A 12,060-nucleotide genomic window follows, 5' to 3' on the forward strand; every position below is an offset into this window, starting at 1 on the left:
CATTGACTCTGTACCGTAATACCCTGTATATAGCCTCCACATTGACTCTGTACCGTAACACCCTGTATATATTCTCCACATTGACTCTGTACCGGTAACCCCTGTATATAACCTCCACATTGACTCTGTACCGTAACACCCTGTATATAACCTCCACATTGACTCTGTACTGGTACCCCCTGTATATAGTCTCCACATTGACTCTGTACCGGTACCCCCTGTATATAGCCTCCACATTGACTCTGTACCGTAACACCCTGTATATAGCCTCCACATTGACTCTGTACCGTAATACCTTGTATATAGACTCCACATTGACTCTGTACCGTAACACCCTGTATATAGCCTCCACATTGACTCTGTACCGTAACACCCTGTATGTAGCCTCCACATTGACTCTGTACCGTAACACCCTGTATATAGCCTCCACATTGACTCTGTACCAGTACCCCCTGTATATAGCCTCCACATTGACTCTGTACCGGTACCCCCTGTATATAACCTCCACATTGACTCTGTACCGTAACACCCTGTATATATTCTCCACATTGACTCTGTACCGGTAACCCCTGTATATAACCTCCACATTGACTCTGTACCGGTAACCCCTGTATATAACCTCCACATTGACTCTGTACTGGTACCCCCTGTATATAGCCTCCACATTGACTCTGTACCGGTACCCCCTGTATATAGCCTCCACATTGACTCTGTACCGTAACACCCTGTATATATTCTCCACATTGGCTCTGTACCGGTAACCCCTGTATATAACCTCCACATTGACTCTGTACTGGTACCCCCTGTATATAGCCTCCACATTGACTCTGTACCGGTACCCCCTGTATATAGCCTCCACATTGACTCTGTACCGTAACACCCTGTATATATTCTCCACATTGACTCTGTACCGGTAACCCCTGTATATAACCTCCACATTGACTCTGTACCGTAACACCCTGTATATAACCTCCACATTGACTCTGTACTGGTACCCCCTGTATATAGCCTCCACATTGACTTTGTACCGGTACCCCCTGTATATAGCCTCCACATTGACTCTGTACCGGTACCCCCTGTATATAGCCTCCACATTGACTCTGTACCGGTACCCCCTGTATATAGCCTCCACATTGACTCTGTACCGGTACCCCCTGTATATAGCCTCCACATTGACTTTGTACCGTAATACCCTGTATGTAGCCTCCACATTGACTCTGTACCGGTACCCCCTGTATATAGCCTCCACATTGACTCTGTACCGGTACCTCCTGTATATAGCCTCCACATTGACTCTGTACCGGTACCCCCTGTATATAGTCTCCACATTGACTCTGTACCGTAACACTCTGTATATAGCCTCCACATTGACTCTGTACCAGTACCCCCTGTATATAGCCTCCACATTGACTCTGTACCGGTACCCCCTGTATATAGCCTCCACATTGACTCTGTAGCGTAACACCCTGTATATAGCCTCCACATTGACTCTGTACCGTAACACCCTGTATATAGCCTCCACATTGACTCTGTACCGGTACCCCCTGTATATAGCCTCCACATTGACTCTGTACTGGTACCCCCTTGTATATAGCCTCCACATTGACTCTGTACCAGTACCCCCTGTATATAGCCTCCACATTGACTCTGTACCGTAACACCCTGTATATAACCTCCACATTGACTCTGTACCGTAACACCCTGTATATAGCCTCCACATTGACTCTGTACCGTAACACCCTGTATATGACCTCCACATTGACTCTGTACCGTAACACCCTGTATATAGCCTCCACATTGACTCTGTACCAGTACCCCCTGTATATAGCCTCCACATTGACTCTGTACCGGTACCCCCTGTATATAACCTCCACATTGACTCTGTACCGTAACACCCTGTATATATTCTCCACATTGACTCTGTACCGGTACCCCCTGTATATAACCTCCACATTGACTCTGTACCGTAACACCCTGTATATAGTCTCCACATTGACTCTGTACCGGTACCCCCTGTATATAGCCTCCACATTGACTCTGTACCGGTACCCCCTGTATATAACCTCCACATTGACTCTGTACCGGTAACCCCTGTATATAACCTCCACATTGACTCTGTACTGGTACCCCCTGTATATAGCCTTCCACATTGACTCTGTACCGGTACCCCCTGTATATAGCCTCCACATTGACTCTGTACCGGTACCCCCTGTATATAGCCTCCACATTGACTCTGTACCGGTACCCCCTGTATATAGCCTCCACATTGACTCTGTACCGGTACCCCCTGTATATAGCCTCCACATTGACTCTGTACCGTAATACCTTGTATATAGCCCCCACATTGACTCTGTACCGTAACACCCTGTATATAGCCTCCACATTGACTCTGTACCGTAACACCCTGTATATAGCCTCCACATTGACTCTGTACCAGTACCCCCTGTATATAGCCTCCACATTGACTCTGTACCGGTACCCCCTGTATATAGCCTCCACATTGACTCTGTACCGGTGCCCCCTGTATATAGCCTCCACATTGACTCTGTACCGTAATACCCCCTGTATATAGCCTCCACACTGACTCTGTACCGTAATACCCTGTATATAGCCTCCACATTGACTCTGTACCGTAATACCCTGTATATAGCCTCCACACTGACTCTGTACCGTAATACCCTGTATATATTGTTATTTTTACTGCTCCTCTTTAATTACTTTTATCTCTTATTCTTATCTGGGGGTTTTTAAACTGCACTGTTGGTTATGGGCTTGTAAGTCAGCATTTCACTGTGAGGTCTACTACACCTGTTGTATTCAGCATTTCACTGTAAGGTCTACTACACCTGTTGTATTCAGCATTTCACTGTAAGGTCTACTACACCTGTTGTATTCAGCATTTCACTGTAAGGTCTACTACACCTGTTGTATTCAGCATTTCACTGTAAGGTCTACTACACCTGTTGTATTCAGCATTTCACTGTGAGGTCTACTACACCTGTTGTATTCAGCATTTCACTGTGAGGTCTACTACACCTGTTGTATTCAGCATTTCACTGTGAGGTCTACTACACCTGTTGTATTCAGCATTTCACTGTAAGGTCTACTACACCTGTTGTATTCAGCATTTCACTGTGAGGTCTACTACACCTGTTGTATTCAGCATTTCACTGTAAGGTCTACTACACCTGTTGTATTCAGCATTTCACTGTGAGGTCTACACCTGTTGTATTCAGCATTTCACTGTGAGGTCTACTACACCTGTTGTATTCAGCATTTCACTGTAAGGTCTACTACACCTGTTGTATTCAGCATTTCACTGTAAGGTCTACTACACCTGTTGTATTCAGCATTTCACTGTGAGGTCTACTACACCTGTTGTATTCAGCATTTCACTGTGAGGTCTACTACACCTGTTGTATTCAGCATTTCACTGTGAGGTCTACTACACCTGTTGTATTCAGCATTTCACTGTGAGGTCTATTACACCTGTTGTATTCAGCATTTCACTGTGAGGTCTACTACACCTGTTGTATTCAGCATTTCACTGTGAGGTCTACTACACCTGTTGTATTCAGCATTTCACTGTGAGGTCTACTACACCTGTTGTATTCAGCATTTCACTGTGAGGTCTACTACACCTGTTGTAGTCAGCATTTCACTGTAAGGTCTACTACACCTGTTGTATTCAGCATTTCACTGTAAGGTTGTCAGGTCTCTGACCTCCTCCCTATAGGCTGTCTCATCGTTGTCTCTGACCTCCTCCCTATAGGCCGTCTCATCGTTGTCAGGTCTCTGACCTCCTCCCTATAGGCTGTCTCATCGTTGTCAGGTCTCTGACCTCCTCCCTATAGGCTGTCTCATCGTTGTCAGGTCTCTGTCCTCCTCTCTATAGGCTGTCTCATCGTTGTCAGGTCTCTGTCCTCCTCTCTATAGGCTGTCTCATCGTTGTCAGGTCTCTGACCTCCTCCCTATAGGCTGTCTCATCGTTGTCAGGTCTCTGACCTCCTCCCTATAGGCTGTCTCATCGTTGTCAGGTCTCTGACCTCCTCCCTATAGGCTGTCTCATCGTTGTCAGGTCTCTGACCTCCTCCCTATAGGCTGTCTCATCGTTGTCAGGTCTCTGTCCTCCTCCCTATAGGCCGTCTCATCGTTGTCAGGTCTCTGACCTCCTCTCTATAGGCTGTCTCATCGTTGTCAGGTCTCTGACCTCCTCCCTATAGGCTGTCTCATCGTTGTCAGGTCTCTGCCCTCCTCCCTATAGGCTGTCTCATCGTTGTCTCTGACCTCCTCCCTATAGGCTGTCTCATCGTTGTCAGGTCTCTGACCTCCTCCCTATAGGCTGTCTCATCGTTGTCAGGTCTCTGACCTCCTCCCTATAGGCTGTCTCATCGTTGTCAGGTCTCTGACCTCCTCCCTATAGGCTGTCTCATCGTTGTCAGGTCTCTGACCTCCTTCCTATATGCTGTCTCATCGTTGTCAGGTCTCTGTCCTCCTCTCTATAGGCTGTCTCATCGTTGTCAGGTCTCTGACCTCCTCCCTATAGGCTGTCTCATCGTTGTCAGGTCTCTGACCTCCTCCCTATAGGCTGTCTCATCGTTGTCAGGTCTCTGACCTCCTTCCTATAGGCTGTCTCATCGTTGTCAGGTCTCTGACCTCCTCCCTATAGGCTGTCTCATCGTTGTCAGGTCTCTGACCTCCTCCCTATAGGCTGTCTCATCGTTGTCAGGTCTCTGACCTCCTCCCTATAGGCTGTCTCATCGTTGTCAGGTCTCTGACCTCCTCCCTATAGGCTGTCTCATCGTTGTCAGGTCTCTGACCTCCTCCCTATAGGCTGTCTCATCGTTGTCAGGTCTCTGATCTCCTCCCTATAGGCTGTCTCATCGTTGTCAGGTCTCTGACCTCCTCCCTATAGGCTGTCTCATCGTTGTCAGGTCTCTGACCTCCTCCCTATAGGCTGTCTCGTCGTTGTCAGGTCTCTGACCTCCTCCCTATAGGCTGTCTCATCGTTGCCAGGTCTCTGACCTCCTCCCTATAGGCTGTCTCATCGTTGTCAGGTCTCTGACCTCCTCCCTATAGGCTGTCTCATCGTTGTCAGGTCTATGACCTCCTCCTATAGGCTGTCTCATCGTTGTCAGGTCTCTGACCTCCTCCCTATAGGCTGTCTCATCGTTGTCAGGTCTCTGTCCTCCTCCCTATAGGCTGTCTCATCGTTGTCAGGTCTCTGACCTCCTCCCTATAGGCTGTCTCATCGTTGTCAGGTCTCTGACCTCCTCCCTATAGGCTGTCTCATCGTTGTCAGGTCTCTGACCTCCCTCTAGGCTGTCTCATCGTTGTCGGTGATCAGGCCTACCACCGTCGTGTCGTCACAAAATTTGATGATGGTGTTGGAGTCGCGTACGGCCGTGCAGTCATGGGTGCCACTCATGCTGCCAAACATACCCTCGTAAAACTGACCATCCTACCAATCCTCGACTTCGGTGATGTCATTTACAAAATAGCCTCCAAAACCCTACTCAATAAATTGGATGCAGTCTATCACAGTGCCATCCGTTTTGTCACCAAAGCCCCATATACTACCCACCACTGCGACCTGTACGCTCTCGTTGGCTGGCCCTCGCTTCACACTCGTCGCCAAACCCACTGGCTACAGGTCATCTACAAGACCCTGCTAGGTAAAGTCCCCCCTTATCTCAGCTCGCTGGTCACCATAGCAGCACCTACCTGTAGCACGCGCTCCAGCAGGTATATCTCTAGTCACCCCCAAAACCAATTCTTCCTTTGGCCGCCTCTCCTTCCAGTTCTCTGCTGCCAATGGCTGGAACGAACTACAAAAATCTCTGAAACTGGAAACACTTATCTCCCTCACTAGCTTTAAGCACCAGCTGTCAGAGCAGCTCATAGATTACTGCACCTGTACGTAGCCCATCTATAATTTAGCCCAAACAACTACCTCTTTACCTACTGTATTTATTTATTTTGCTCCTTTGCACCCCATTATTTCTTTCTCTACTTTGCACCTTCATTCACTGCAAACCAACCATTCCAGGTTTTTTTTACTTGCTATATTGTATTTACTTCGCCACCATGGCCTTTTTTATATTTTTATTTATATATATATTCTATTTGCCTTCACCTCCCTTATCTCACCTCACTTGCTCACATTGTATATAGACTTATTTTTCACTGTATTATTGACTGTATGTTTGTTTTACTCCATGTGTAACTATGTGTTGTTGTATGTGTCGAACTGCTTTGCTTTATCTTGGCCAGGTCGCAATTGTAAATGAGAACGTGTTCTCAACTTGCCTACCTGGTTAAATAAAGGTGAAAAAAAATACAAATAAATGGGTGAACAGGGAGTACAGGAGGGGACAAAGCACACACCCCTGAGGGACCCCCGTGTTGAGGATCAGCGTGGCGGATGTGTTGTTGCCTACCCTTACCACCTGGGGACAGCCCGTCAGGAAGTCCATGATCAGAGGGAGGTGTTGCAGAGGGAGGTGTTTAGTCCCAGGGTCCTTTGCTTAGTGACGAGCTTTGTGGGCACTATGGTGTTGAACGCTGAGCTGTAGTCAATGAACAGCATTCTCACATAGGTGTTCATTTTGTCCAGGTGGGAGAGTGCAGTAGAGGTTGTGTGTGAGCTATTCTAACTTTACTGTCTGACCCCGTTCACCCTTCCACCAGAGCTGACTGATGAAACCTGTAATCATATTCAGACAGGACCATGCATACATTCACAGTGACACTACCTCATTACCGTAGGTTCATACACCTTCACAGTGACACTACCTCATTACCGTAGGTTCGTTTACCTTCACAGTAACACTGCCTCATTACCGTAGGTTCATTCACCTTCACAGTAACACTACCTCATTACCGTAGGTTCGTTTACCTTCACAGTAACACTACCTCATTACCGTAGGTTCATACCCCTTCACAGTAACACTACCTCATTACCGTAGGTTCATACACCTTCACAGTAACACTACCTCATTACCGTAGGTTCATACCCCTTCACAGTAACACTGCCTCACTACCATAGGTTCATACCCCTTCACAGTAACACTGCCTCACTACCATAGGTTCATTCACCTTCACAGTAACACTACCTCATTACCATAGGTTCATACCCCTTCACAGTAACACTGCCTCACTACCATAGGTTCATTCACCTTCACAGTAACACTGCCTCACTACCATAGGTTCATTCACCTTCACAGTAACACTGCCTCACTACCATAGGTTCATACCCCTTCACAGTAACACTGCCTCACTACCATAGGTTCATTCACCTTCACAGTAACACTACCTCATTACCATAGGTTCATACCCCTTCACAGTAACACTGCCTCACTACCATAGGTTCATACCCCTTCACAGTAACACTGCCTCACTACCATAGGTTCATTCACCTTCACAGTAACACTACCTCATTACCGTAGGTTCGTTTACCTTCACAGTAACACTGCCTCACTACCATAGTGCAACTGTGAAGGTGAATGAACCTAAGATTATGGTCCATGTGTCAAGAGACTAGTGGTAGTGTTGTATTATTATATTATATAGTGGTAGTATTATTATATTATATAGTGGTAGTGTAGTATTATTATATTATATAGTGGTAGTTTTATAGTATTATTATATTATATAGTGGTAGTTTTATAGTATTATTATATTATAGAGTGGTAGTATTATAGTATTAGTATATTATAGAGTGGTAGTATTATAGTATTATTATATTATATAGTGGTAGTTTTATAGCAGAATTATATTATATAGTGGTAGTTTTATAGTATTAGTATATTATAGAGTGGTAGTATTATAGTATTATTATATAGTGGTAGTTTTATAGTATTATTCTATTATAGAGTGGTAGTATTATAGTATTATTATATAGTGGTAGTTTTATAGTAGTATTATATTATATCGTGGTAGTATTATTATACAGATGTAGCATTATTATAGTATGTAGTGGTAGTATATTATATAGTGGTAGTATTATTATATAGTGGTAGTGTTATTGTATTATTATATAGTGGTAGTATTATTGTATTATTATATAGTGGTAGTATTGTAGTATTATTATATTATGTAGTATTATAGTTTTGTTATATTATATAGTGTTATTGTATTATATAGTGGTAGTATTATTATATCAAATAGTGGTGGTTTTATAGTATTATTGTATTATATAGTGGTCGTATTATTATATAGAAGTAGTATTATAGTATATAGTGGTAGTATTATGGCATTATTATATTATGTAGTGGTAGTATTATATTATGATATGATATAGCTGTAGTACTATAGTATTATTATTTGGTGGTAGTATTATTATATTGTGGTAGTATTATGGTATTATTATATTATATAGTGGTAGTATTATATTATGTAGTGATTGTATTATAGTATTGTATTTTATAGTGGTGGTATTGTAGTATTATTATATATAGTGGTAGTATTATAGTATTATATTGTATAGCGGTAGTATTATTATATGGTGGTAGTATTATAGTGTTATTATATTATATAGTGGTAGTATTATAGTGTTATTATATTATATAGTGGTAGTATTATTATATTATATAGTGGTAGTAGTATATTATATAGTGGTAGTATTATAGTATTATATTGTATAGCGGTAGTATTATTATATGGTGGTAGTATTATAGTGTTATTATATTATATAGTGGTAGTAGTATATTATATAGTGGTAGTATTATGGTATTATTATATTAAGTAGTGGTAATATTATATTATACAGTGGTAGTATTATATTATTATATTATATATCTGTAGTATTATAGTATTATTATATTGTGGTATTATTATATTATATAGTGGTAGTATTATATTATATAGTGGTACTATTATAGTGTTATATTTTATAGTGGTAATATTATTATATTATATAGTGGTAGAATTATATTGTATAGTGGTAGTATTATATTATATAGTGGTTGTATTATAGTATTATATTCTATAGTGGTGGTATTGTAGTAGTATTATATTATATAGTGGTACTATTATAGTATTATATTTTATAGTGGTAGTATTATTATATTATATAGTGGTAGTATTATTATATTATATAGTGGTAGTGTTATATTATATAGTGGTAGTATTATATTATATAGTGGTAGTATTAAATTATATAGTGGTAGTATTAAATTATATATATATTGGTAGTATTATGTTATTATATTATATAGTGGTAGTATTATAGTATTATATAGTGGTAGTATTATAGTATTATATTTTATAGTGGTTGTATTATATATTATATAGTGGTAGTATTAAATTATATATATATTGGTAGTATTATGTTATTATATTATATAGTGGTAGTATTATAGTATTATATAGTGGTAGTATTATAGTATTATATTTTATAGTGGTTGTATTATATAGTGGTAGTATTATTATATTATATAGTGGTAATATTATTTGATTATATAGTGGTAGTATTATTATATTTTATAGTGGTAGAATTATATTATATAGTGGTAGAATTATATTATATAGTGGTAGTATTATATTATATAGTGGTTGTATTATAGTATTATATTATATAGTGGTAGTATTATATTATATAGTGGTTGTATTATAGTATTATATTATATAGTGGTAGTATTATATTATATAGTGGTTGTATTATAGTATTATATTATATAGTGGTAGTATTATATTATATAGTGGTAGTATTATATTATATAGTGGTTGTATTATAGTATTATATAGTGGTAGTATTATATTATATAGTGGTAGTATTATATTATTATGTTTTATAGTGGTAGTATTATATATTATATAGTGGTAGTATTATTATATTTTATAGTGGTAGTATTATATTATATAGTGGTTGTATTATAGTATTATATTATATAGTGGTAGTATTATTTGATTATATAGTGGTAGTATTATTATATTTTATAGTGGTAGTATTATTATATTTTATAGTGGTAATATTATTATATTATATAGTGGTAGAATTATATTATATAGTGGTAGTATTATATTATATAGTGGTTGTATTATAGTATTATATTATATAGTGGTAGTATTATTTGATTATATAGTGGTAGTATTATTATATTTTATAATGGTAGTATTACTATATTTTTTAGTGGTAGTATTATTTTATTATATAGTGGTAGTATTATTTTATTATATAGTGGTAGTATTTTCCTTCATACTAACTTTCTGTTGTCCTCTAGGTGCCAACATCCTGAGAGACTCCACTGGCAACATAAAGCTGGGGGACTTTGGGGCCAGTAAACGCATACAGACCATCTGTATGTCAGGAACTGGCATCAAATCGGTCACCGGTACACCTTACTGGATGAGCCCAGAGGTCATCAACGGAGAAGGATACGGACGCAAAGCTGATGTCTGGTAAAAAAAACAACATAGACTCATGATGCAGTCAGGTGGCTCTTTTTTTAGTGCCATTCACACTTTTACAAGAACATTTGGCGATATCAATGTTTTTTGTTAAACAAATTCCTGATTTTCTTGCCTTGTTTAAGAATATACACTAATGTTAAAGTTGATTTATTTCTCATGTTTGTCTCCTGATGTACTAGATGAAGTGGGTCTGTCTCCATAAAGTTTTTTTTCTATCTGTCAGGTCTGTGGCGTGCACAGTGGTGGAGATGCTTACCCAGAAGCCTCCCTGGGCGGAATACGAGGCCATGGCAGCCATCTTTAAGATAGCCACACAGCCCACCAAGCCCATCCTCCCTGAGGGCGTCTCCGAGGCCGCCCGGGACTTTGTGCGCCAGGTGTTCATAGACGAGAAGTGGCGTCCCACGGCCGAGAACCTCCTCTCACACCCCTTCGTCCAAGGGGGGTTCTGACCCTAACCCCTGACCTCTGACCCCTCCAGGGCCACCCTGCCTTCAAGGCCTCTCCACAGCTCCAGTCCTCCTGGCTTCCAGGGCCCAGCACCATAATGCCAACTGACCCCAGACCTGATCATAACCTGAGCCCCAGTCTCTCTCCTTCACCAGCTAACTGACCCCAGACCTGATCATAACCTGAGCCCGAGTCTCTCTCCTTCGCCAGCTAACTGACCCCAGACCTGATCATAACCTGAGCCCTAATCTCTCTTATATTCTGCTTGTATTGTGATCACTGATCACCTTTTATATTCTGTTTGGTTAAGAGCAAATTCTGAAAATACATTCTGCCTGCCAGGACTGTAAGTTAGTCATCAAATGTCCCTGTCGTCTTTGAGTGTGAACAATTTGTGAACAATTTTTGAAATACATCCTAGATGAACACTTGCAGTTTACCTTAACAGTTGATGACTATATTTTGACCAGAGATGTGTACATTGAGTTTTGTCTGAATTGCCAAACGCCTTACAATGTTACATCTACAGAATGACCCTGTTTCTACAACATAGCACTGGCGTTGCACATTTTATACCACGTGTTCAGTAGGTGCCCCCTAACCCTAACCCTAACCCCAACCCCAACCCCAACCCCAACCCTAACCCAACCCCAACCCTAACCCCAACCCTAACCCTAACCCTAACCCCAACCCCAACCCTAACCCCAACCCTAACCCCAACCCTAACCCTAACCCTAACCCCAATGCAGGATAATCAACAGGATAAAATAGATGCTGTAAATATATTTCACATTTTTATAATTTCATAATGAGAGAAATGTTTTTTTTATTCCAATGTTTGGAGAAAAATACCAAACATTTTATATTGTTGTGATTGGTTACTCATCGTGTATAAACGAGCAATTCTCCTACGCTGACCAGCCTGTTTAAATCCACGTACGTGCCATGTTTCGTTCTATCCCAGGGTATTGTTCATCAGCACACAACTGTCCAACGAGAGTTCAGTAATACTCCATGCTCTTCCCAGCGTTGGAAACTAAAATAACTCCCCCGTCTAGATTACTTAGCCACTGAATCAGTCCTCAGCCTGAAATCCAGAATATGGACTTCTTAGCCAGTCCTCAGCCTGAAATCCAGAATATGGACTTCTTAGCCAGTCCTCAGCCTGAAATCCAGAATATGGACTTCTTAGCCAGT

At 40.8% G+C, this 12,060-nt stretch overlaps 1 protein-coding gene across 2 annotated transcripts in view; it reads left to right on the forward strand.

Moving 5' to 3' along the window:
• map3k22 (mitogen-activated protein kinase kinase kinase 22) overlaps positions 1-11,774 on the forward strand; it is a 146,192-nt gene extending 134,418 nt beyond the window's left edge. For both annotated transcript variants that reach the window (XM_055928155.1, XM_055928156.1), the window contains exons 17-18: positions 10,224-10,401; positions 10,637-11,774. In XM_055928155.1, coding sequence (XP_055784130.1) covers positions 10,224-10,401; positions 10,637-10,865 — 407 coding nt within the window. In that variant the 3' untranslated portion in view covers positions 10,866-11,774. The remainder of the gene's footprint in view (positions 1-10,223; positions 10,402-10,636) is intronic.
• Positions 11,775-12,060: the final 286 nt, after the last annotated feature.

Source organism: Salvelinus fontinalis, chromosome 7, assembly GCF_029448725.1.
Source record: "Salvelinus fontinalis isolate EN_2023a chromosome 7, ASM2944872v1, whole genome shotgun sequence".
NCBI classification, from domain to species: Eukaryota; Metazoa; Chordata; class Actinopteri; order Salmoniformes; family Salmonidae; genus Salvelinus; species Salvelinus fontinalis.